At 34.8% G+C, this 26,117-nt stretch overlaps 2 protein-coding genes across 2 annotated transcripts; both read right to left on the bottom strand.

The window, feature by feature from the left end:
- Positions 1 to 163: 163 nt before the first annotated feature.
- Positions 164 to 9,601, bottom strand: LOC132953764 (zinc finger MYM-type protein 1-like). Its single transcript, XM_061026118.1, has 4 exons — positions 9,319 to 9,601; positions 1,768 to 2,739; positions 488 to 1,638; positions 164 to 421 (listed from the first exon to the last, which is right to left on the bottom strand). Exons 1-4 carry the CDS (start codon positions 9,599 to 9,601, stop codon positions 164 to 166), a joined length of 2,664 nt encoding a protein of 887 aa, XP_060882101.1.
- Positions 9,602 to 17,178: 7,577 nt separating this feature from the next.
- LOC132953763 (uncharacterized) lies at positions 17,179 to 17,814 on the bottom strand. The gene has a single exon (XM_061026117.1). The coding sequence runs from the start codon at positions 17,812 to 17,814 to the stop codon at positions 17,179 to 17,181; it is 636 nt and encodes a 211-aa protein (XP_060882100.1).
- Positions 17,815 to 26,117: the final 8,303 nt, after the last annotated feature.

Raw genomic sequence — 26,117 nt, 5'->3', positions numbered from 1 at the left:
TATACAAAAAATTACAATTTATTCCTAGATGGTTATAAATATTCAAAGAAAATATTAACTTGGATGTTTATAGGATTAAATAAATAGATAAGGTAGATTAAGAAAATTAAAAAAAATTTACGTATATTATTTAATTATTTTAAATAAAATATTAAATCGTATATCAAAACACCTTTTTCCTAGCTTTTTTTTCAGCAAAGCTGTCTATAACATCATCATAATCTAGAGTCTTTGCCAACTTGTGTTCGATGGAGAGAAGTATTAAATGATTTAAGCGGTTTTCTTCTGTAGTTGAACGTAAATAACTTTTTATTAATTTCAGTTTACTGAAAGATCTTTCTCCCGTTGACACAGACGTGGGAATGGTAGAAAGTATTCGAAGACAAATACATATTTGAGGTAGTATATTTTGAAGTCCTTTCTTATAAATTTGATTAAGAATAGAAATCGATGCAATTTCGCTATTGTTAAAAATAATTGTTGATACTTTATGTATTTTGAAATAAATTCGTAGTTCCTCTTTTAATACATTAGCACACACGTCATTAGGATATACACTTGAAATTATATCAGCTTGAGCTTTGAAATATTCAGCACTTGGTTCTTCTGTATCTGGTGGACTGATTATTGAAGAAAATGTGTTTGTTATTTTCTCCATACTTGCTTGAATACCATAAATATCTGATAAAAGCCTATCTAATGCGGTTACAAACACTTCAACTTTAAATTTGTTTTCAATATCATGGAAAGGCTGTTCATCTGAAATATCATCGTGAAAATGTTTTTTTCTTCGAACTCTTGAAGTTATTCTAAATTCTGTTGTTAAATTCAAAGTGGAAGCTACTGATTTAGACTCCAGTAATAAATCATTCCAAGAGTCTTTTATCTGTTGAATTTCTGTAGCTAATTGTTGAAAATGCATCGAACTTTCATCTATGGAGGTTTTTTTGCTCTGAAGAATTTTATTACGATCATCAATACACTGAAGAACCTTGTACCAGATAGTTGTTAACAATATAAATTCAAAGGAATGTAACCATGAAATTAGACCAACTGCTTCTGCATGATTATCTGCAGGTAGATTAATTTCATTTTTAACACGAACAAGTGAATTTAGAATACCGGAATAATTTTTAGATAATGGACGAACAGCATCAATTCTGGCACTCCATCTAGTAGCTGATATTGAATGTAGTGAAAGACCAGCAGTTTCTTGAAGTATCTTCCATCTTGATGGACTACAAGAAAAAAAGTTGTATAGCTTTTGAATGTTTCCAAAAAATGATTTTACTTCTAGGCTGGTTTCCATTGCATGTACTCCACATAGATTTAAAGAGTGAGCACTGCATGGTGAGAACAAAGCTTGAGGATACTTCTCTATTATTTTACTTTTCACGCCGTTGTATTTGCCAGACATATTTGCTGCATTATCATAACCTTGACCCCTGCATAGTGCTAAATCTAAATTGCATTCAACTAAAATTTCTTCTATTTTGTTTGCAATATCAGCTCCTGTTTTTTTTTCATAGTCAACCATTGTTAGAAATCGTTCTTGTATATCCCAAGTTCCAGCATTTTCAAAAACATATCTTATAACGAATACCAATTGTTCCTTGTGTGACACGTCTGGAGTACCGTCTACAATAATTGAATAATATTGACATATTTTTATTTCTTCAATAATTTTTTGTTGAACTTTTTTGGCACAAATTTCCAAAAACTCATTTTGACTTCGTGGAGATAGATAGTGAGCAGACATTTTTTTACCACTGTCTTTATATTCCTTAATAGTGTCCAAATGATTTTTCATTGTTTCGCTGTAATGACTAACTAATTTTGCAGTTGAAATAAAAAGCCCACAGTCATCATGATCGATCGTTGAGTGTATGCCTCTAAATGGCAAATTATTTTCTGCTAAAAACAATGTGATATCTACTAATACCCGAAGGAGTTTTCTCCATTTTTCTTTCTCTGTGTTAATAGAAACTTGCAAATCTTTGTCGATCCCTTTCCTACCATTTATTGCTTCTACCAAGTCCTTCCATAATAAATATTTTTCTATGTGTTTCGTATTCCCTTCGTGGTTATCGATCTTGTCATAAAGTTTTCTCCAATTATTTCCAATACCATTTCTACATAAACCCGACGGCTCAAATTCATCATCTCTTAAAAAAAGACAACAAGGAAAGCAAAATAAAGCATTTTTTAGTGTACTCCATACAAGCCAGTCGCGTTTTACTGTTTCTTTATTTGGTAAGGTTTTTTGTAAAAGTGAGATGGGAAAAGAGCGATTCTCATGTTTATCATGGGGAAACTTTGATGGCATAGTAGGTGGACCAACTGCAGCTAAATAGTCACGATCTGACGAACTAAGTTTTTTCCAAGTTCCTGGATCGTTACTTAATCTAAACATTTCGTCAGATTGTTTGTTAGAATTGGCTTCAATAATGCCTTTGGAACAAAATATATTACTGTCAATAACATTTTTATCTAATTCCTTTACACTTTCATTCTCGTTCATTTGTACACATTCAACTTCCTCATTATTATGTGTGTTAATAACGTTTTCATTAATTTCTTTTGGATATGGAACAACTGTATCATCAATTTTACTTTTTTTGGACTCTCCTACGTGAATATTTAGGGCTTTTTCATTTTCTAATACTTCGGGGTCTACAATATCACATTGTTGCTCGTTTATATCATTTTGAGCCAAGTTCCTACTTGACGTACACCAACCTAAATCATGTAAATTACGTTTTCCTTTTTCCTCTTTAAGTTTTTTTTCATTTTTTGCCTTCCTCTTCGCAGCACCCGATAAATACACACGCTTCATAATTTTTTTTATTATTAACAACTCTAAAGTCATAAAAAATAAGTAGTGTAAGTAAATTATATTAATTTAATTAATTGTTTTAAATAAATTATTAGAAATTAAATTAAGTAATCGAGTACGGTAAACGGAAAAAAGTCTCTCGTTTAAATAATATTATAGGATATATTTTATTCAATTTTAAATTAGTTTACGAGAGGTAAACCACAAATATAAATGAATACATTTTTATATTTTTTAAATAATATTATTATAATATATATTATATTCAATTTTTAATTAATTTACGAGGAGTAAACCACTATGATAATCATAGAATACAATTTTATAGACATGTAAACTGTTTTTTCTCCCAGTCTGCCACTGGAAAATGCTATAAAATATTTAGATAACAAGTAAAAAAAAAAAGGTTTTCTTCAATAAATTTAACATGTAATTATGAATGTAAATAGGTATAACCGTATTAGGTATAATTTAGTATTATTCTGTAAGTACAGGTACATATAATGATACAGACTATAGCTTAATGCCCCAATACGAAGATATACTTCTTTAAAGACTAATAGAAATATTAAAAATTAATCATTTTAATAAAAATAAAGAATAATATGTACATATTTTAATCAATTATTACTTACTAATATTCGTGTTTCTGCTAATCGCTATTTACTGTGCTAGTAATAAATTTATAAAAATACAGTGACACTGTGGTAGTGTGGTATACGTCGACTGTCGAGTAATAAGCAACCGACTGGTGCGGCCGTGCGGGTTGTGGTTTACTATTCAGAATAATCAATTCTACAATGTATCGGTTATAGGTTTTTGTCTAAAAATATCGCGTGCTGCGTGCATCGTCACCTATCGTAGCAAATGGAGTATCGTTATCGCGATCTATCCACATTATACTACACACATATACACATTATACTACACACATATACACATTATACTAATATATTAAAATATTAGAAGTAGAAACGGCGGCATAGACGAGCGGTGCGGTGGAGGAAATTGTTTTGACTACGTGACTGGACGTCATGCTTTTATACTCGCGCATTGTATGACTGTATAAGTGTTAAATTATAAAAAATTTTATTTTAAGTATTAATATTATGTGGATGACGCAAAGAAGATAATTTTTGTCTCAATAACGGTGGTCGGTGATAGTTCTTTGTTTTTAATTATTATACATCAAGACTTTTTGGGGGCCCCCTAAAATATTCCAACAATGGGGCCTGGGGCAAAATGGTCCCGTTGCCCCCCCCTCTGAACGGCCCTGTTAACTAGGTATAAATAATTATAATTATTTTGATTTATTTATTTACGATTTAAAGGGACTTGTCTTACCTTCAAATAATAATTATTATTTTGACTTATTTATGATTTAAAATTACTTATTATATTTTATAACACGTTTTTATATTATATTATATTTTTTTTTTTTACTATAAAATTTCACCGAAATCGTCACTCGCCGAAACGGACATCGTCGAATTGACATATCGTCGAAACGTCCTAGATCCAGCTATTTGTTGTAAATAAACATTCAAAGCCTATAATTTAAAAATATATTTAAGTCACAAGGTATCTATTAACAAAAATTAAAATTCTAAATTTACCTTCAAAAATTTGCTTATGTGCCAGAAATCTTAATTCTAACTGTGATATAAAATAATCAATATAGGGAATAAACACAGAAATCCTAAAATAATCTTCTTACCCTTGATTTTCATCATTGAAGTTATGATTTGCCCTGTTTTTCTGCTTACTAGGTAAACGTTTTCTCTTAATTTCAACATTAATAATATCTGACATTTTCTGTACGCATGAAAATGTAATAAAATAAATAAATTATATTACATGCATTAATATATTCAGTATTATTTAGGTAATATAATTATAACCTTCATGGAACTATATCGTCGATGGGCGAGTAATACGTCGTATCTCAAAAAAAATTGATTTTGTGATTTATACATCAAAAAAAGCAGGGGAAAATAACACATGTTTTGATTAAACAATATCTTATCATTATTTAATTTCAAAGAGGTTAGAGACTAAATGGTAATATGATCGTAACTCAATTATAAAATGTTTGGTCATGAAATATGTCGTATCTCATTTCATATAATTGATAAAATAGCACGTTAACTTAATATTATGTTATCGTTCCATTTAAATATTATTTAGAAAAATCTGAATTAATTTCTGTTAATACTGAAATGTAATGAATGTGTTATCCTAGCCTTAATTATGAATAGTAACTACTATATGTAGCATATTATATTTTGTTCTATAGTTTGTTATTATAACAAAAAAAGTTTTTTTTAAATATTTATGATGGACGAAGAAGATATTGATCAGCTTTTGAATGAGATTGACAATATGTCAGATTATGGTTAGTTATAATATTTTGTCACATAATATAAAATCATTCTTGCCTAATTAAAATATGTAATCATAATCTTTAGATATGGATATAAGTAGTAATGATATTGTAATGAATAATGCTGATCACGTAGAATATTATAATAATGTTGAGTGTAACCTTGTAAACAAAGGTAAGTTTTTTAGTAAAAGCTGGTAATAATAATAATAATAAGTTTATTACCATCAAATAAGATTACAAATAGTATTAGCCTAAGCTGAAGTTTAAAAATTGATGGATCTCCTCAAAAGCCGATGGCTGTGCTAGAGGAGAGAGTTCACAAACGTAATTAATGGTTAGATATAGATTTAACGTAAGAGAAAAAACAAAAAAACAAAAAAAAAAACAGATATTAGATAGACTAAATAAAAATAAAACAAGAAAAATTACAAAAACATAGTATTAACATAATTTTTATAACTTAAGTAACTTTTAAAATTATTGATGTTTAAATTATGATCACAACAAAATTTTACAAACTTGAATTGAGGACATTGCTGTCCAAAAACAGTTCTAATTTTTGGTATAATGACATTTGATTTCAATTTTAGTCGGGTAGAATAATCATGGCTTGGAACAGCTATGTCCTCCTTAAAACTATACATTAATAAACAAATATTTTTAAAATATAAAGACTTAAGGTTTAATATATTTAACTCTTTATATAAACTCGAAGTTTGATGCATGCAAGGTATATTGAAAATGAATTTGAGCAGTGAATTAAGTGTTACTTCAAGGTTAGAAAGATGTGTATGGTAAGTACCTCCCCAAAAAGAAATACCATATGAGATGATTGACTGCACAAGTGCAATGTAAGTTAACTTTTTAAGTTTATGATTTAATATGTGTTTGATCGATTTGAATATATAAAAAAAATTTTTAATCGTGTTATTAATATGGTTAATATGAATGTTCCATTTAAGGTTTTCATCAAAATAAACACCCAGATATTTGAATGAAGTTACCCGATTTAGTGTAACACAGTTGCATAAGATTGTTGGGTCGATGTTTTTACGGCAGCTATGCGAATGGACCTTAATTATTTGATCATCATAAAAAGAAGTGTTTTTTATTCTAAAGTGAATATATTTAGTTTTTTCCATGTTAATTGCTAGAGAATTATTGTCAAACCAGTTTTTAACCATTGAACAACAATTCTCAGCTGTTTTAAATAAATCATTAATGTTACGATTATTTACTAAAATAACTGTGTCATCAGCAAAGCAGATCAGTTTAGCCTCTGTGGACAGATTGAGAAGGCCATTAATATAAATTATGAATAGTAACGGTCCAAGAACAGTACCCTGCGGTACTGAGTAATTTATGTTAGCACAATCACTCAATTTATTATCAATTTTCACTCTTTGAGTCCTTCCTTTTAGGTAGGATTTAATTAATTTATAAGTAACACCTCGAATACACCACATAAAAATAATTTTTTTAGTAATATTTCATGGTCAACCATAATGCAAACATAATGCAAACATATATATATATTATATAACCTTAACGTGGGTGACAGCCGGCTTGAGAAGTTGACTTAAAGTGGTAGTGTACACTGTGTACAGTGGATTGGCCTTTCGGCCATCGGTGGCCCATGGCGGTGTCCTCATCATATAGTCGTACACAACAACCGAAATGAAAATCCAGTGTCGTGAAAACGGTTAAAAGATGATACCAAACACGAGGTTAGTGTGGTTGCGTGAAAAATTTTCGTCGTGGACAGTGTTGCAATTTGCATGTCCGGGACGTAATGGAGAATGATGGTTGATGATGAATCCGTAGAAATCGAATGAAAGAACGTTGGCGGCCGGAGCGGTCTGCTGGTCTCCGACGGTGGCTTGTTGAGTGGTAGGTAAAAGGTATTACATGTTATAAAATCTTGAGGAAAGTTAAATTTGTACAGTTATATTAAATCTTGTGTTTTTGTTTAAAGTAATATTCAGAAAAATTATTCAAGGGACTTGATAAAATTTATAAGATTTTCGAAACCTTCCCGGATTTCTTCAATTAATTACGGTGGTTGAAATGTCGATTTGTCTGTTTTAAATTTAATTTCACATGGTTCTACTGGTGCGCATCTAAGTCTAAAGGGTCTGAGGTGAATAAACGCTTGAATTTGTTTATTGGTGTTTGTGTCTTTATACGTTGTTCATAGCTAAGTTCGTTAGGTATTTGTATTATTGTACCTTGTTTATCCGTTACTTCTGTTATTTTTGTTACTATTATTTTTTCTTTATTAATAATTTTATTGTCTGAATTAATATTTTTTATTTCGTATTTATCGCGTTTAATCGTATTTAATTCAGTGGCAATTGCTATAACCATGTTTCTTGGTATATTACTATAGGTATTGGAGAAATTGTATAATATGACTTCGTCATCATTATTTAATAATGTAGCTTCTAAAGTTATTTTTTTATTATTTTGTAGGCGCTCAGTTGGTTTTATTATATATTGTATTTGCTTGTCTTGCATTTTTGTGGACACTTTTAATTTTGACCTAGTCTTTGGAGCTATGGTAATATTTTCGTTAGATATAATTTTAATTTTATTTTTATTAATGTTGGTTGCACTTGTGATGCTTTCAGTTGTATAAATGTTTAAGTTGTGATTTACATTATGTTCGTACCATATTTCGTCCATTTTTATAGAATTATTATCGATTTGTATGTTTTTATTTTTAAAATCGACTATTAGGTTGTATCTAATATTAAAATCGTTTCCTAATAGTAATTTACAATTTAGTCCTTCAACGACGTATACTTTGATTTGATATTGGCGTGTGTTGATTGTAATTATTAATTCTGTTGTTCCTATTTGTATCAGTTCGTTGTTGCCAGCGCCTGTTATAGTTATTTGTTCTTTGGGTTTAGTGACTTGTTTATTTTTTATTAGGGAATAATCTATACATGATATATTTGAGCCTGTGTCTATAATTGCATTTTGTTCGTTGCCGTCTAATTTTATTTTTATGGATAACACTCTTTGTTTTCGTTCAGTATCTGAATCTACGCTTATATTTTGATTGTTGATTTTGATTTCATTTTTTAATTTATCGTTAATTGTGTTATTGAAATTTTTCCCTAACGTGATTATATTACTAGTTTGTGAACCATTGTTTTTAAAATATTTATTTTGTTTTTCATCGTCATTGTTTGGTAGTAGGCATATTAAAATTTTTATTTGCGTGTCTTGAAAAATAAACTTAATCATAGTAGAAATAATGTTCCAATTCATTTTGTCTCGTTCAGTGCAAATTTTGGGTAATGCTAAAGTAGTAATATTATTCTCAATACAAAATTTCCTAGTGTTAGCTAGTGTTCTAAAAATGTTAGTGTACGCTGGTTTGTCGTAATATTCATTTTTTGTTATGAGATATAGAACCCATTGTCTTCCGTTTTTCAAATAAGCAATTTCGGTTATTTTTTTTCTTTGGTTTTCTTTGGTCTATTAAATTTTGAACGTTGTTAAATTTATTTCTAAATTGTAATGCGATCCCCTTCGACATAGTAAGGCATTGACTTGTGCAATGGCCGATTGCGATATCATTTCGTAATGATAAAATATTTACCGTCTGTTCAATGTAATCGCATAGGAAGTCGGTTCTATCGTTATTGCTGAGTAGGAATTTTTGAAATTCGTTTAATGGGTTCAAACTACTTATTGTTACGATGTTTTCTATAGCTTTTTCGTCATCGACGTTTACTTCATAAGTTATTAGTTTATTTGATTTTTTTGATTTGTACCAATTTTCTACAAAATGAATATAATTATTTTTTTCAATTTTTTTATCTCTGTTAAATTTAGAGGTGTCGATTTTTAAATTAATATTATTTGTTCCCCGAGGTAGATATTCCGATTTTTCTCCTAGCTCGTTTTTTGAAAAATTGCAATCGTTTGCATAATGTCCTTTTTCATTTTATTTGTAGCATATTATGTTTTCTCTTTCCATTAAATTTTTCCGGTGTTGAGTATATTTCTCTGCTGTTGTCCCTACTGTGCTGTTTTCTATTTGCGTCATCTCCACGATTTCTGTTGTTATATCTATTTCTACTTGTATCTCTAGACCTGTCGTAGGAGTTTTTCCTATCCCTAGAATAAGACCTATCTCTATTATTGCTAATTTCTCTGCTGTTATCTCTGTATTTATGGTTATTATTTCTATCTTTACTATTTTCTCTGAACTTATAGTCGTTGTACCTATCGGGATAAGGACCTTTTCCCCTATAATTGTTCCTGCCTTTGTAATCTGATTTGTGTGGATATGGACTTTTGTCTCTGTTGCGTGATCTATCTTCAAAATTTACTGTCTTGTCGTATTTTTTTAAATTGTTCATTTCGGTACATAGTTGATCAATTTTGTTTTTGTAATAACTGTCTATTCCTTCTAATTTTGTATTTAAACGTTTAATTTCTTGGTTGCTGTCTTTTGTTTCGGTATTTAATTGCATTAGTTGTTTGTTCAAAATTTCTGTGTATTCGCTAAGTCCTGAGCTTCTTGAATTAATTCTAAATTGCATAAGTTCATATTTTTTTAAATTTTCTTTTAACTTTTTTAAGTTACTGTTGTCGTGAAGTGAAATTGTGTGTAATATAGGTTCTTTTATACCTTTTAGTATGTAAACACAAATATCTTCCTCTTTCATATCCCTGTCTACTTGACTACATAAATATTCTATTTCCGTAACAAAACTAGAAATTGACTCTAAGTCGTTTTGTTTCCTATTTTCTAATTTGGCTTTCAGTATTATAGAGTATCCTATTGGTTGAAATTCGTTTATGAACTCGCTTTTTAGATTTTCCCATGACCAGTTTCTTCCTTTGTTTTCCAAGTTTTGTAAAAATTTGTTGGCAGTATCTTTCAGAAATATTGATAAGAATTTCATTTTTTCATTGTCGTCCCAATTGTTTATTTGTGCTGCTTTTTCGTACTGTCTAAGAAATGTTTTGATGTCTCCTTGTCCGGAAAAACTATCTGGTTTAATTATCATTTTTTCCATTTTGTGTTTTGGATTTTTATTTTTTAAATTATTTTGTTTTTCAGGTGTGTTTTCTATTACAAATTGTGAGTTGCTAAAGAAGGTGGTATTTAAGTTCGATTCAGTTTTAATTGGACTTTCGATATCTTCGTATATGTGTTCTTTTTTTGATGGTTCGTTAGAATTTAAGTTTATTAAATTATTATAATTATTGTCAGAGGTTTGCTCTAAATTATTTTGATATAAAGTATTACTAGTGTCTAAAATTTTGTCTGCCTGAATTATTAATTTATTTGCGTTAATTTCTAAATCGTTAGTTATATTTTTAATGTCGTTAGTAATTGATTTATTTTTTGTACTATTACTTGTTTCAGGACTTGAATCACTTAAGTTACTTTGTATGAGTAAATCTTTAATGTCGATTTTATCTTTTATTGAATTTTCTTGAACTTCGTGTTTTTGTAATTCGCTTAAGGTTTCTTCAATGTCGTCTAATTCTGTGATCCCTTTATAATATTTTGATAATCTAGCCCTTAGATTATCTACGGTTCCTACGCTTTTTAATTGTTTAGATTTGCATAGTTCAATAAGTTCTGATTTTTTGTGTGAATAAATATCTGTTAATTTAGTAATTTTCGAACCTAAGGCTATAAGCTCTTCGTCATTCATATCATATTAAGATTTAATTGAATTAAAGAAAAATTTTGTAATGAAAGAAGTTGATTTTTATTAATATATTTATACTTAACAATAACTACTTAATTTTTGAATAATTTAAGAATTAAAATTAAAATATATTTTTTTTTTTGAAATAAACTAAATACAATTTTAAAGGGTGAACGAAAATTAAACTAATAAAAAATTATTTAAATTATTAAAAAACTAATCTACAATCCTAATATTAACATTTAAGTATATTACAAAACGTTGCTCACCTTGGCGTATATGTGTAGACGCACGGTTAGCAAAATTGTACTCACGCGGCACAAACGTTGTCTTGTCGGTAAGACAAAAATCGAACGCGTATTTGTTAGTTTATCGGTATACACGCACACAATTGCGTTCTGGGTTTCTACTGTACCCAAAACTCTTATAACTGTTATTTTAACTTGTAAAGCACTAAAAATTTGCTCCCGGTTACACTACCAGAAATGTACAATTAATCGCACTTCACTTGTACAAAAAAACAAAAATTATATATTGGTGTACTCACGAGGTACAAGCGTTGCTTTTTCCGTAAGAAAAATTTATCGAACGCGTATGTGTTACTCACTCGGTATACACACGCACAAAATTGCGTTCTGGGTTATTACTGCACCCCAAAACACACACAAAAAGTATATTTTACTTTAACAGGTAAAAACACTAAACTTGCTCCGGGTTTTACTACCCAAAACGTACACAATTGTCGTACTTCACTTGTACAAAAAAAATTGGTGTGCCAAGGGAATTTTGTCCCAGACCACACGTAAAAACTGTTGTACTTCTCGTACATAAACACTTCGAAAAATTAAACGTGCCAAGGTTGAGGTACCAGGGCACACGCACAAAAAAAAAATGTCTCCGCCCGTGAATAAGAACCCCGTTGGGCGCCACTCTGTGGTATCACCCGTAAGTTGACGAAGCCACAAATGTCTAACAGTGATAGATGTGACTTATAAAAAAAAGTCTTGTGTCGGAGTGACAAGCTAAAAAATGTATTTAAATTAGTGAAGAACTGATCAATTAATCTATTAAAACAATCGACTTCCCCGGTTTTTTTTAGTAATTTATTACATTTTAGTAGTACTTACATATAATTGCAGAGTTTTTTCCCCTTTTTAGAATTAATTTTTTCACGACAAACCCATTTAAACTTGTCGAGTGAAGATTGGTCTTTCACCAACTTCATTTGATGTCCACGGATACATTTTTCTTCCGTGGGCAATGCACCTAACAGTTGTAATTTATTTATCAAACCTAAACCGTCGTTTAGGTTTGACATCATAAATAAATCGAATAAATTAATATGATTCTCCATCGTATAGGAAAGTAGTGTCGTAGATGTTTTCGCGTACGCACAGAAAAACACAATGGTTTTTTGTTATAGAAAATGTATAATACGTTAGATATACTTAATCTACAATTTTATGGTGTTTTAATGGAACAATAAACCTAATGCAATGAGTTATTTATATCATTATTTAAGTTTAGAAAATGTATAATACGTTAGATATACTTAATCTACAATTTTATGGTGTTTTAATGGAACAATAAACCCAATACAATGAGTTATTTATATCATTATTTAAGTTTTCGGTGCAACAAATATACATTTTTAATTTAACTTAGGTGGATTTGGATAGCAGATCGAGGGATATTTTCGTTTTTAATTACCTGATAAAGTGGATAACCTCGCACCGTAATCTCCATAAAAGCACAAGTTTCAAAAACAAAAACATCAATCTTTATGATAGGGACAGTGAACTTAAAATAGCCAACTTCATTCGCCGATAACTTCGAAACTAAGTCCGAGCCCCAAATTCTGATTTCACCATAATTTTTTTCTTCAAAAATATGACAAAGTCCCCTAAAAAAAATCGCAAAAAAAAGGGTGTCCGGTAAAGTAGAAAAGTTCCCCATGACGAAATGAATGGTGATACATTCTATGAATGGTTTGTACGTATTCTGCCATTATTAAAAGAAAATGCCATAATTGTGATGGATAATGCACTCCCTGCTGCCACCACCACCAAATGACGCCACTGGATATATGGTTGCTAATATCTGGTATTTAAATCTTAAAATATTTTCGAATGAGAGTCGCACCAAAGTCAAAAGATTGTTATTTGCGAAAACCAGGACTATATGCAGAGAAAAACAATACAAAAATGTTAGGATCAATAATGCTGAAGTATTAGTCAGGAAAGATGATGGCTCAAAAAATTAAATCTGAATTAGATATTAATAAATTGTTAGTATAAATAATATTATTGTAATTCTTTTTGCTATTAAAATTGTTTATGAATGTAGATATTATAATAAATGAAATTGATTCGATAAATAATATTAACTCCATATTTATAGAAAATAATCATATTATTCAAAATTTATATAAATGAAAACGCAATTACATTATTAGCTTTAAATATTAGAAGTAGGTATTAGATTTCATTTTGATGAATTAGCACTATTTCTGGATTCAAATTATTGTGATTACGATGTAATTGTTTTAAGCGAAACATGCTTGCTCATGATTTTAAATTTATATTAAACGGTTATCAGACACTTAACTCAATAGGTAAATTTTATTTAATAAAAGTGATGGTGTAACGATATTGATTAAAGAGCAAATTAAATTAATAAACGTTAGGGACACCATAATTAGTAACTGTAATTCTTTAAAATTTAAATTTAAAATTAATAATAGCATTTATACTAATGACAACTTAGATTTTTTTATAAGTGATTGAGAGTTGTATCTTATTAATTATACTAACAATAATTTAGCAACAAATTAGCAATAATTCTGTTATACCTTCTACCTTCAGAATATCAAAATATATCATCTTTTAATGGATTTGTCTCATGTATTAATAATTTCACTCGGAGTTTCAATAACTCTAACTAGTGCGTTGATCATATTTTTACAAAAAATATAGAAATTAGTGACATCAGTTTATATAATACAATAAAGTGAAACATTACCGATCATTATGCCACAGCGCTTTTCATAAAAAAATATTTCTAATATTAAGTATAGTAATGATAATCTACCTAAGACTAAGTATAAAATTGATTTTATCCATTTGAATAGGTATGCTTATAAAAACAGATTTAAGAGAATTTAAATAATTTAATAATAATAATTAAATAACTTAATATACAATTTAATCTCTGCTATTAGTATTCCGAGGTACTTTCTTTTGTGGGGAGTCTGTATGCTGAATTAATAATAACATTACAATCAACTTTTTTGGCAATAGTTTGAGTTAGGTCCGAGCAATTTTTTGGTATGCCTTTTATTTTGATACTATGACGAAGGTTATATTGTTCCAATTCATCAAATTTAATCTTTAATCAATCAATTTCATTATTAACTTTTATATTTTCCAATGTAATTATAGTTATAAATAATAACAAACTCAAAAGAATAATAAAAGTAAATAAATTAATAGCTTAATAATAATTAGTCAATAATTAAATAGGTAATAGTAGTATATATATACCAATCCTGGCGCAGCTCATAATATATCAATAAAAGATCACAAAGAAAACAATGTGCAAAAAGATCAGAAAATCTAATTGCAATAATAATTGAAATATTTTTCTAAAAATCTAAATGCAATAATAATTAAAATATTTTGTGCAAAATCCCCCCAAAATATTTTTTCTCAAAACTTATGTTATTAATAATTAAAATATTTTTTCGCAAAACTTATGTCATTAATAATTAAAATATTTTTTCACTTTGCAATATTTCTTAAAAATATTTTTAAGAAATACTTATGTTATAATGACACATTCCTAGTATATGGAATCAAGTCAAAATACACACGGTAACAGAGAGTCGTTTTATACCCCCGCGAATCGCGGGGGTTAGATAATCCTAAATCTTCAAGTGATATTTTTTTCATCTTGTTTTTATAGCCTAATATGGTAGCTACATATTTACCTTTAAACCAAGGATTATCGGAATATTAACATAATCAAGACTAAACAAAAAATCTTGTTCTAATCTTTTTGGTTTTGATTTCTAATTAATGTATTGAGATGGTTTACAAATTCATTTCTGTCTATTTTTGTTTTATAATGTCCCCAAGCTAATGTGTTAATACCATTTTCTAAAATAAATCTTTTATCATCATAAACACTTAAAGCTTTTTTGTTTTGTTTTACAGTAAAAATATCATGTTTCTTAGTTCTAAATAAATTTTGTTTAACATGTTTTGATTTTTTTGTTAGTAAACAATTTTCAAAATCATTAAAACATATTTTATTTTCCACAACATTTTTTTTAACACCTTTAGCTTTTTAAATTTCTTTTTCAGTATCTAAGATTCTATGTGAATATAATTTGGATCTTAAACCTATAAATTCAGACATAATTTCTCCATTTAACTCATCTTTAAATTTACCTAAGACTTTTTTGTTTCTTAAAGGTAAACTATAAATATTCTCTTGTGGATAATCTGACGTGTCAAAATGGTCTAACATAGTTTTCATATCCTGGTAGAAATCGTCAGTTTTTATTTCTAATATTAGTGAGTCTGTATCTGTATACATCAATCTAACTCTATTTCCATACTTTTCCTTTATTGTATTATAATAAAAATCGTACATTAACAATTTAGACAAATCTAAAACACACATTCCTATATATATTGGTTGTTTGAAAGTTATTTTTGTTCTTTTCATATGGACTGCAACTAAATTCTCTGTAAAAATGGTTCTTTTGTCAAAATTTGGTTTTGCAATTAATTTTTCTAACTGGAATGCATTATTACATAATCTTATGTCAACATGATTTCGAACATTCATCATGGTACGTCCATAAACACTGTTCTTCATTAATTTGAAATATTCTTGTTCAAACTCATTCTTAGCTTTTGATATGAGATTAGTATTAAAATCTATATACACTTTTAACTAAGAAGATTGACTAAATTCTAAAACTCTGTGAATTTTCTCTATTTTTAAACCTAATTTTATATATAATTTTAATGTTTCATAATGTATTATATATTTTTTCTTGTCATACAAAGTTGTTAATAATTTTGGGAGTTGTTTACCATCAAAATGTCTTTCCGGTGCTAAAGGGAAATCTGAATGTAGATCATGAAGTTCTTTAGGGTAAGTTAAATCGACTTCTAAAATATAACCTTTAGGTGATTCATCAGAAATATTCATAACATTAAAATCCTCATGATTGACAATCCATTTGAAATATATAATAAACATAATAATATTTTTAAAATAAAAACATTATTTAATATTTATTTCTTTAGTCGCTAGATGATATTGACGGCCCACGGACACCAGACGATATTTCTGATCAACAATCGGTCGACGAAAACGACGGACCAGATTTTTTCATGGCACTATCACCATCCCAGTTTATTACGCCACCACCATCAACATTCATCGTGCATCCAACACCGATTCGCAAAGTTAAGCGACAACTATTTTAATTTTTTGTACATCATTTTTGTGTAAAATAAAAAAATAAAAAAAATCAAGCGTGATACTTAAAACAAGTTTTTTTCATTTATTATAATATAAGGCGCAAAATAGTTATAAGGTATAAAATATTTACAAGGTATAAAATAGTTATAAAATATTTACAAGGTTTACAATTTTCTAACATCGCCACTAAACGGGTTGTAAGTTATAATCTGGTCATGTAGTATTAAACAATATGCTGCAGTTTTTTCTGGAATAACTGTATCCGTTTCAAATTCAATACGTAGATCTATGGTCGACGACTTCACATTATCGTTTTGACGTGATAAATCAACTACGACGATTGGAACGTTGTTTTGATAATAATGGCTCGCAATAATCTCGCCCATAATACGATTTTTGAAAGTCTGTAAAGGCCTTATACAAAATACTAGTTGTATTATTTTTAAAATTTGCACGAAAGTCTTCGTACGGATACACTTCAGAATTTAAGTGGACCTTAAGGTTTTTTAGTTGACAGTGATCGAATTGCCCAGCATCGTTTTCAATATTTTTTTTTGGATCTGTTTGTATCCCAAACAGTACAAATCTCGGTTTTTCTAGCAGACTACTAGACTTTACCGTCCACGAATGAGAAGTATTTCTAGGAAGTATCGGATATTCGCCCAGGTCCCGAGTTCTGAACGCACACGATAGTGTTCTATGTGAATCCATTACTTTTATCAGTCTTAATTTTTCTTTATCACTGACTTTGATAATAGACATCTTCCAAGTCACCTTAGTAAGTTCAATTTTAATTTTTTTATTTTTATCAACGGTTGCAGTCGCACCCTCACCAACAACGTGTTCGCATCAAGATCGCTAGATGCGCGATTTAAAATCAGTTGCTGATTACAATTAAGCAATATTTTTTTATAGTCTTCACAAAATCCGAATAAATGTTTTAGAGGTATACACCCGGTAAATACATCGTTGGGCATAAAATTTTTATTGTCTTCGCTATCCATCGCTGAATCCCAGGCCGCGTTTTCTAGTGCATTCAAGTCGTTTGGAGTATACGAACAGTATGCTTTCAAACAAGACGAAACTCCAGGTGATTTTAATTTCTGTATTTCTATTCCGTTTATTTCATATCGCATTTCAGAGAATAAAAATGCCAATCCATTATTTGAAAAACGTACTTCTCCAACAGCATCGGTAGGTTTGTTCACTTTGCCCTCGATGTAAATATAGCTTTCGCACAGTAAAGTGTTAAACTGTAAAGAGTCCATATTCAAAACACTTATCCTGATTTCATCGTTATTTGATAAAGACATGTTTGAGTACGGAGTGAATGAATGATAACTCATTTGCGTTATTTTACACTCGTCTACATAGTCGGCTGTGACGTCTAAATACAAGTCATCCATTATTGCAACGAACGGAGAAAATTTAAATTATTTTTCGTGATCTTGGTCTTGGGTTTAGTAATAGTTTTAGGTTTAGATGTTATCTTCATAACGGCAGACGATAAACTGGCAGGTTTTTTGATTGCACTGGTTTTTATATTAAACTTGAGCGCCATATCCACGCATTATTTGTAAACGAGCTGTTATCGGTTCACTGCGCAAATTTATCAGGCAATCGTTTTGGGCTTTTAGCACAATATTTAGGTACTCTTGTTACTGATCTCGTGTTGAGACCGTAGAAAACCAGATGTCTAGGTACTTCAACGATTTTATACCCAGCAGGCACAGACGGATAAAGCTCGTGTATAGTCTGACTCGGTGCTCCGTCACAGAATGAGCCAGTAATTAAGTTGCACTCTACTTTTATACAGTTTATTTTCATGATGTTGACGATATTTTCAGACTCGTGAGTGGAACCAGTAATGTATACAACATTTTGAAAGCCTAGCAATTTCGCTATACTATTCTCGACACTCAAATCCACATCATGACTACACACTCACTGCACTTTAATGTCTTGCTGTTTGCTTTTAACTCGAAAAAAAGTGACAAAATCAGGCATCATGTTTTGTATAATAGTCTCTAAATGAACCAATTCGTAAGTCCCTGTAGGTATAATAACGTTTTTATTTTCATTTAGAATATCACGAGCAAGGCCGTAACTGGAAATTAATTTCGGGGGGGGTTTTAATCCAAAAATGTGTGTTCTAATTGTATTATAATATTGTGTAGGTAATTAAATATGGTTAAAAATTCATAATATTGTAGAATTATAAATAGTATTCGAAGTACTCGAAGTGCTAACTCTTGTCGGCCACATAAAATAATTGTTTTTATAATTGGAACGAGTTTTTTTCTATTTTCAGAAATTTGTAGAGCTCTTGCGGAATCGAGTTGTTGTCGAATATCTGGTTGAAGTTTGGTATACGTGTTAATAAAATTTTCACCAAATATTACACTATTTTTATGAAACTGTGTTGTGCTATGATGGGATAAAGTTTCAATAGCTTTTTTCCAATTATTAAATGGCTTATTAACTAAGATTCCTAATTGTTGATGATTTCCCTTTCCTCCGAAATCCCTGGCAAATAAAACACAAAACGTGCACATTGCTCCTTGTTCGCCTATTGTTGTGTAAGCAAGCCAAGAAAATCGTTTAAACCAATTAAACTGGAATTTTAAATTTCTTTTTCCAACTATGGGAAATTTATAAGTTTCATCGGGTGTCCATTTATTTACTAATAATTTATACTTCAATTCGTTACTTACAGTTTGATTCAAATATTTCCCAATATCATAAATATTAACGTTTGAGGTAGATGTTTCATTGTTCAACTCTGGACATAAACTTGATGTATGTGGTGTGTCTTCGACTTCATTTTCCAATAAATTTAATTTAGGCTTTTTTATAAAAAAATTATTCATCATAGTGTTTTGTCTTTTTGCCATTTCAAATAAATAAATTAAACACTTCGTAAATCGTAGCACAATAAAACGACAGAACGTAAACCAAATGTCAACTAAATATTGGAAATGAATATTGCCCGTGAAAAAGTTTTAACTATCATCAAAGACTATTAAGATAAGATTACTAAAATACTAAGAAATAGTTCTTTGTCGATTACACATTCTGGTGGTAATGTATTATACATATATATACCTATGCAGTATGTACCTATAATATTATCAAGAAATCCGGCTGATATACCCGAAGTGAATTTATCTGGTACAAATTGTTATTTTTAAGTTTATAACGTAGACCATAGCTGTCATTCGTATATGCACGTATCAATGTTTATCGATTATTCTAGACTGAAATAGTTATTTTATTACGACATAAAATAACGCGAACAATTTCGGGGGGGGGTTTGAACCCCCAAACCCCCCCCCCCAGATACGGCCTTGATCACGAGACCCAATAGTATTACTATTACACCCAGGTTCGATGTTTGGTATCGAATTATTTGTCTGTAAGCTCAAAAGACATATCCGTGCTGTGCTTCCTACTTCCAACGGTAAAAAAATGTCACATGACAATTCACTCGAGTTCCCGTTCAATGTTATCGTGTACATTTTAAGCACAAGTGCCCACAGTTTGTAGTATTATATTTCTGTTCTCTGCTATAATTGAAATTGATGTTACACCCGTGAAAATATTTTTGTACTTCTAATGGAGGTGGTAGATTTCCAAAACTGTCATAATATTGAACTTGATTTCCGATTTTTTTATACGCTACCCAGTGAGTACCTGTACCGTGTTCCGAGTCCAAGTTAACAATCGCTGATTATATTCGTTTACGACGTACGGGTAACCTGTTTCTTGTAAATACACCGATGAAATGAGGTATTTTCATTAAACGAGCGATTTTTATAAGTTCGTAATCGTACACGAAGATTCCCGGGTTTGGCGCCTTGCGGCTACAACCGCGGACCTCACATTAGCGCTGTGCGCTAGTCGAGAGCCGCGGAGGTTCACGGACGGCGTACGGTGGTTTTACCCACGTAGTCCGCCGGCCGCGCGTCGTCTATGGACCACGAGCACCGGTCACACTCCCGTTCCCACCGAAGTCGGGAGAGGGTGTGACCGTACCGTTGGCTAAGGCGTGCACGTGCCCTTCGCCACCCTGGTCGGGCCGCAGGCTATCCTCGTTGCTTCCCGTTTTTGGTTACGGGCAACCTCCGATACATATAGCCTCACCGGTAGGCTGGGTGGGCGCTAAGGAGATACTCACTCGGCAGCCTTCCCCTAGACCGAGCTTGGTCTTTTAACCACAAAGTTAGCTCCCGCTAACTGCCACTCCGAAACCAAACCGCCGTCGACCGCGCCACGACCAGGGCCGGTGCGCGACCGCCGTGCGAGGGCACAGCGTCAATTGCTCAACGCCGCGGGGCTCCCCCGCATCCCGAAGTACCATTCTCGCTCCCGTTAGGAAAGCACATCAATGGTGGGATGTCCGGGCCGAGCTTCGTCGGCTTGGGGCCTCAGCTGTGATCCTGCCAAGATTTATGGTCGTGTATCACGGGCTCATGGTTGGCCCTCACCAGCGGCGGTTGCCGCCGGCGCGGTTTGGCCGCGACCCCCGAGTTAGAGGCTCGGTAGCCTATGCCACGCCTCCCAGAGGCATCACCGAGGTGATCGACTCGCTCTTCACGGGGTCGCAGTCAGAACCCCCAACACCCTAGTCCCCGAGGGTTTCGGTGTGTCCGCGTCCCGGACGCCGGCCCCGCCTGGCCGTTTCCCTTTTAGTCGCCTCTTACGACAAGCAGGGAGTACTGATGCTGAATTCTGGATGGCCCCAGCAACAGGGCCGTACTCCTCGCCCCTGGCGTATGAGCGCGCCCCTGGTCAGGACGCGCTCGAGCGTGCCCCGCCGCTTGTGCCACTTACGCCGTGCGTGCTCATCCGGGGCACCCCGAGACTATGCACATACACCGCCTGGTGTGGCTGCGCCCTGACCTTAATAGGTCCTACCTATCGGTTCTGTTTATAAGACTGTTTTTGCTGAACAATCTTAAGGCCTCGTATGTTTTTCTTGTTTGGAGGAAGGCACCGTTCCTCGGTGGCCACGCTTCCCCTTCTTCCCGTAATGCCTTTTCAAGTGTTTCCCTGTGCACCTTATTCCGTTTGCAGTACAGGAGTACATGTCGGACTGTTTCCGAGCCATTTCCGCACCGGCAGTTCGGACTTGGGACAAGTTTAAATTGATGGAGCTTCCCATAGAAGTCCCCATGTCCCGTCAGGAATTGCGTCGTATAGTGATCTAACGTCATTGGTATCTTGTATCTCCAGCTTAGGTCTGGAATCATAATTTTTGTCCATTCTCCTTTGTCCAGGGAGTCATATCTACTTTGCCATTCTGCAATGAGGTCCGTAGTCATTGTTTCGTAATCCTCCTGGGAGATCATCCCCTTCCCTAGCCTCTGCTTGCCAACCTGTTTTCTGATCTCGAGGTCTAGGGGGAGTGCACCAGCAACTGCTGTGAGGCAGTTTGTTGAAGCCGTCCTGTATGCACTAGTGATCGCTATCATGGGATCTCTTTGCATGCTGCCCAGAATTTTTATTGATTTTTTCAGTTTGCACGCGTCTTCCCATATTTCCGCCGCGTATGTAATGCGCGGGAGGAAGACCGCCTTGTATATGGTCATCGCTGCCAATCTGCCCATGCCCCAGTTGGCCGAGGTCAGGCATCTAAGGCGCTTGTAAAGGTCTTTACTCTTTCCTTTCATTGACGCTACGTGATCCCAGTAGCTTTGTCTGGGGTCGAGTATTACCCCAAGGTATTTGACCGTTTCGCTTGCTTGGATTACTGGGTCATATGCGCCGGTGCCAAACTTAACCGTATATTGTGGCTTCAGGCCGCCCTTTATCGACATCAATTGACTTTTCCCCGGGGAGAACTGTAAGCCATATTTTCCAGCCCACGTCTTAAGTTCTTCGAGGTAGTCCTCGGCCCTTCTGAAAGCTGTTGCTGGCCTTGCTGCTCCGGCTATCAGGGCGATGTCATCTGCATACAAAATGATGTTTGCCGTAGGGTCCATCTTAATTTCGCCAATACTCGTCATGGCCACTTTCCACAAGGTCGGGCCAAGTTGGGATCCCTGTGGGCATCCTCGTTCTAGAGTCCTCCGGAAGTTTGCACCTTCTAGCTCGTAATCTACCTTTCTGTCTTCTAGATAACTCAGGATCAGCCTGATGGTTCTATGGGAGGCACCCATCTCCGCTAGCCTTGTAAGTATGGGAGCCCATCTCACGTTGTCGAACGCTCCGGTTATGTCAAGAAACACTCCGAACACGAACCGACAACTGGTTGTGGCAACCCACTCATACATTTGGGTTATTGCTGTTATGGTTGATTTGCCTGGGACGAAACCGTGCTGGTTCGCAAAGCCATTCAGGTTCGTCTCCCTCTCCAGGTCTTGGATCATTATAGTCTCTAGAGCTTTGCCCAGGGTTGGCAGTAAGCTTATGGGTCGATATGACTTGGGATTTGACATGTCCTTTTTGCCTGGTTTTGGTATGACGACCAACTTTGCGGTGCGCCACTCTCTTGGGAAGTTAGCTTCTCTTATACATCTATCAAAGAGTGTAATTATGACGTCGCCTATGATGGGCCATGCTTTCCTCAGGATGGCCGCATTTATGCCGTCTGAACCGGGAGCTTTTGAAGGACTCATCCTCCAGATGGCGGCTTTTACTCTTTGCCCGTCTATTTCATTTGGGTACATTTCTAATGGGCCTTCGCGTTTGAGCTCACAGGGCTCCGTCTCGCCAGGGAAGAACGACTCGAGGAGCAAGTCAGCTGTTTCACTGATAGTACTGGTGGGAGTCCCATCTCCACGTGTCATAGTCGAGGGCACTGTCCTCGCTTTCGAGCCCCGCTTTGCCCAGCTGAAAGCCTTACCCCAAGGGTTGTCATTTATCTGTTCCGCAAAGGCTCGCCATGCTGTGTCCTTAGCCTTTCTTATTGTTTTCAAGTAGTTATTGCGTACTATGTTATATTCTTGTCTATTTGTACGATGGAGACCCAATCGCCTGATTCTAGCAAATTCTACTCGGAGGGTTGTCAGTTCAGACGTCCACCATGGCTGCTTCCCAGTGTACCCGTTCGGACGTTTAAGTCGGGGCATTGACTTTCTTGCCGCTATCTGTAAAGCGTTCACGATAGTGCGCGCTTGCGTGTCAATGGTGGTCACGTCTATGTTCTGTTTTTCCACACAGAGGCTCTGTGAAAAGGTTACCCAGTCCGCCTTCCGGGTGTTGAATCGATAGGCCTCCGGACCCCGCGGGGCTCGGTCTCTGAGCTTGACTTCGAACGACACCACGTTGTGATCGCTATCCGTTACATCGCAGACCTTCCACTCGCTGACTAGATTGCGAGTTTGGGGTGCGAGTAACGTGACGTCGATATTCGACGTACCCATGCCCTCACGGTCGTACGTTGGAATGTGGCCTGGCATGTTCGCCACCGTTAGATCGTAGTCTTCTACAAGCTCTTCAACTATGAGGCCTCTGCTATTGCTGTTGGGACAGTGCCATAGCCGGGAGTGACCATTCACATCTGCACCAATTATTGTGCGAGGTTCCCGGTCTAGGATTGGTCTTAGTTTTTCAACGAAACTGTGGGTCGGCATGTTGTATTTAAAATATGCCGACACCACTGTGATGTCCTCTGCCTGGCCACCTCTGCAGATTTTTAATGCGACTATGTGTTTCGATGAGAGGTCAGTTAGCTCAATGACCCGTAGTTCTGAGTTTAGAACTACAATTATCGCACCGGGGTCTGACCCGCCGGCAGCCTGTCTGCATCCTTCAAAGGCGTACGCCGCTCCGTTGGTCTCAACCGGCTCCTGGATGAGGACCACGTCCGCCTTTGTAACATTACAGTGGTGCCTGAGCTGGAGACTAGCTATTCTTTGTCGATTTGTGTTGTGCTGCACTATTTTTATGGACTTGGTCATATTTGGCCGAAATCTGTGCGCCTAAGCAGGTTTCTCTTGGCCTGTCCTCGTGCCTTGCATGTTGCACTTGAAGCCTTGTGAGGGCCTTTACAATTAGCACATCTCACTTCTTCCGCTTTGCACGTGCGGGAATCGTGCGCACCTGCACATTGTCTGCACGTGGGTGACTTTTGTTCACATCTTTGGGCAGTATGTCCATATTGCTGGCAATTGTAGCATTGCGGCGTGGAACTATGTAACTTACACCGGCACCGGGTCATGCCAATATATATTGACCTATTTTCTATCTTAACTAGTACATTCGGGGGCGCTTCTATCACCCAATGTACAACATCGCCATCTCTTGGGCCTAGCTTATGTAGCGGGGTCATGCCTCTTACGTCCTCTGCTGTTAGCCCGAGTTCGGGGTTTTGACCCACAAGGCATTCAGCAAGCTCTTCTTTGGTAATTCCGCTATCTACATCATACAGGATAACCCGAGGTTTTCTCGGGCTAATCTCGGTTGCATGCTCAATGCCCTTTATCACCTCCAACGTATTGTTGTCATCAGGAATAATTATCAATGACTTGCCGCTGACGATGGTTTTAGCTCTCGGGTTTTTTAGTTTAGCCTTTACCGTTTCCCATACACTGGTTTTGGCATTTGCCACCGTGACCCCACTAGGTATTTCAATCATAAAACGTGTCGTGGCCTTGACTTGTCTACTCTTATTTTCCTGCTGTTTTCTCTCAGCGGCCTTGCTGGTTTTAGGCGCTTTGGCAGGAGCTGGTGCAACTGATACCGCCGCCGGTGTTGATACACCCGCCGCTGCCCTAGCGGCGTAAGTGTTTTTCGGTCCTTGAACAGGCACTGCCCTATCTTTTTTCAGTGCTGCAAGCTCGGCAGCAAGGCTGTTTGTCTCAGTGTTTTTCGAGTCAAGCTTGTTCATGAAGACCGCCAGGCTTGCTAATTGGGCATCTTCCTGGCCCTTTATCTCACCAGCGAGCCTACTGTTGTCGTGTGTAATGCTCCTTGTTAGTGTCCTAAGACGGCTTAACTTGCTGAGCATCTTCTCAGCAACCGTAATGGCCAACTTCTTCTTTTCTTTTTCTTGGACCACGGTCTGCTCGAGCCAGCCGATAAGCTCATCAAGCTCGCCAGCAGGCTTATTGGCCTTCTTAAGCTGCTTGGAGGTCTGTCCACCTGGCGAGCCCGGCGAGGGTGGGCCACGTTTTTGGCCGCTAATGCCCATATCACCACTTGTGCCAGCTACTTGTGACATTTCGGTGTCGTTATCGCCACCTCCCCTCAATCTAAGAGGGTCTGAGTAGCAGTGTCCGTTATCATAGTACTCCAAGTTTTCCATTTCCGAGTTCGATTGCGCATGTACCGAGCTATTGATGACGACCTGTGTGGCGAGCTCACCCACACCTGCCGGATCTAAGGTTTCCTGGGCCTTTGTATCAGTAACATCGTTTTGTGTTTGTTGTGTATTCATTGTTAATTTTAGAGGGGGCTGCCCTCTGATAGCCCTACACCCTCTGGCCGCCGGCGGGCTAGTTCGGCGGTTGCATTTATCCATGCCAGGGGTTAGAAGTCCGGAGTCGGCCTGCTCCGGACAGTTTGAGAGTCGCTTAGCGCTGGACATGCGTCCAGTCGGGCGGGGTCACCACGACAAGGTGGACTCTCGTCGACCCCGTTCGTAATCGTACAGTGCTCTTCTGAGTAACGTAGATATTAGTTTTTTTTCGGTTTTGAACCCCCACCACTTTTAAATGGTGTAGCACCAGACCCGATTTTGTACGAGTTGCCTTTATACGGTGCG

This window comes from Metopolophium dirhodum, chromosome 1, assembly GCF_019925205.1.
Source record: "Metopolophium dirhodum isolate CAU chromosome 1, ASM1992520v1, whole genome shotgun sequence".
NCBI lineage: Eukaryota > Metazoa > Arthropoda > Insecta > Hemiptera > Aphididae > Metopolophium > Metopolophium dirhodum.
This window is presented reverse-complemented; position numbering and strand designations above follow the sequence as displayed.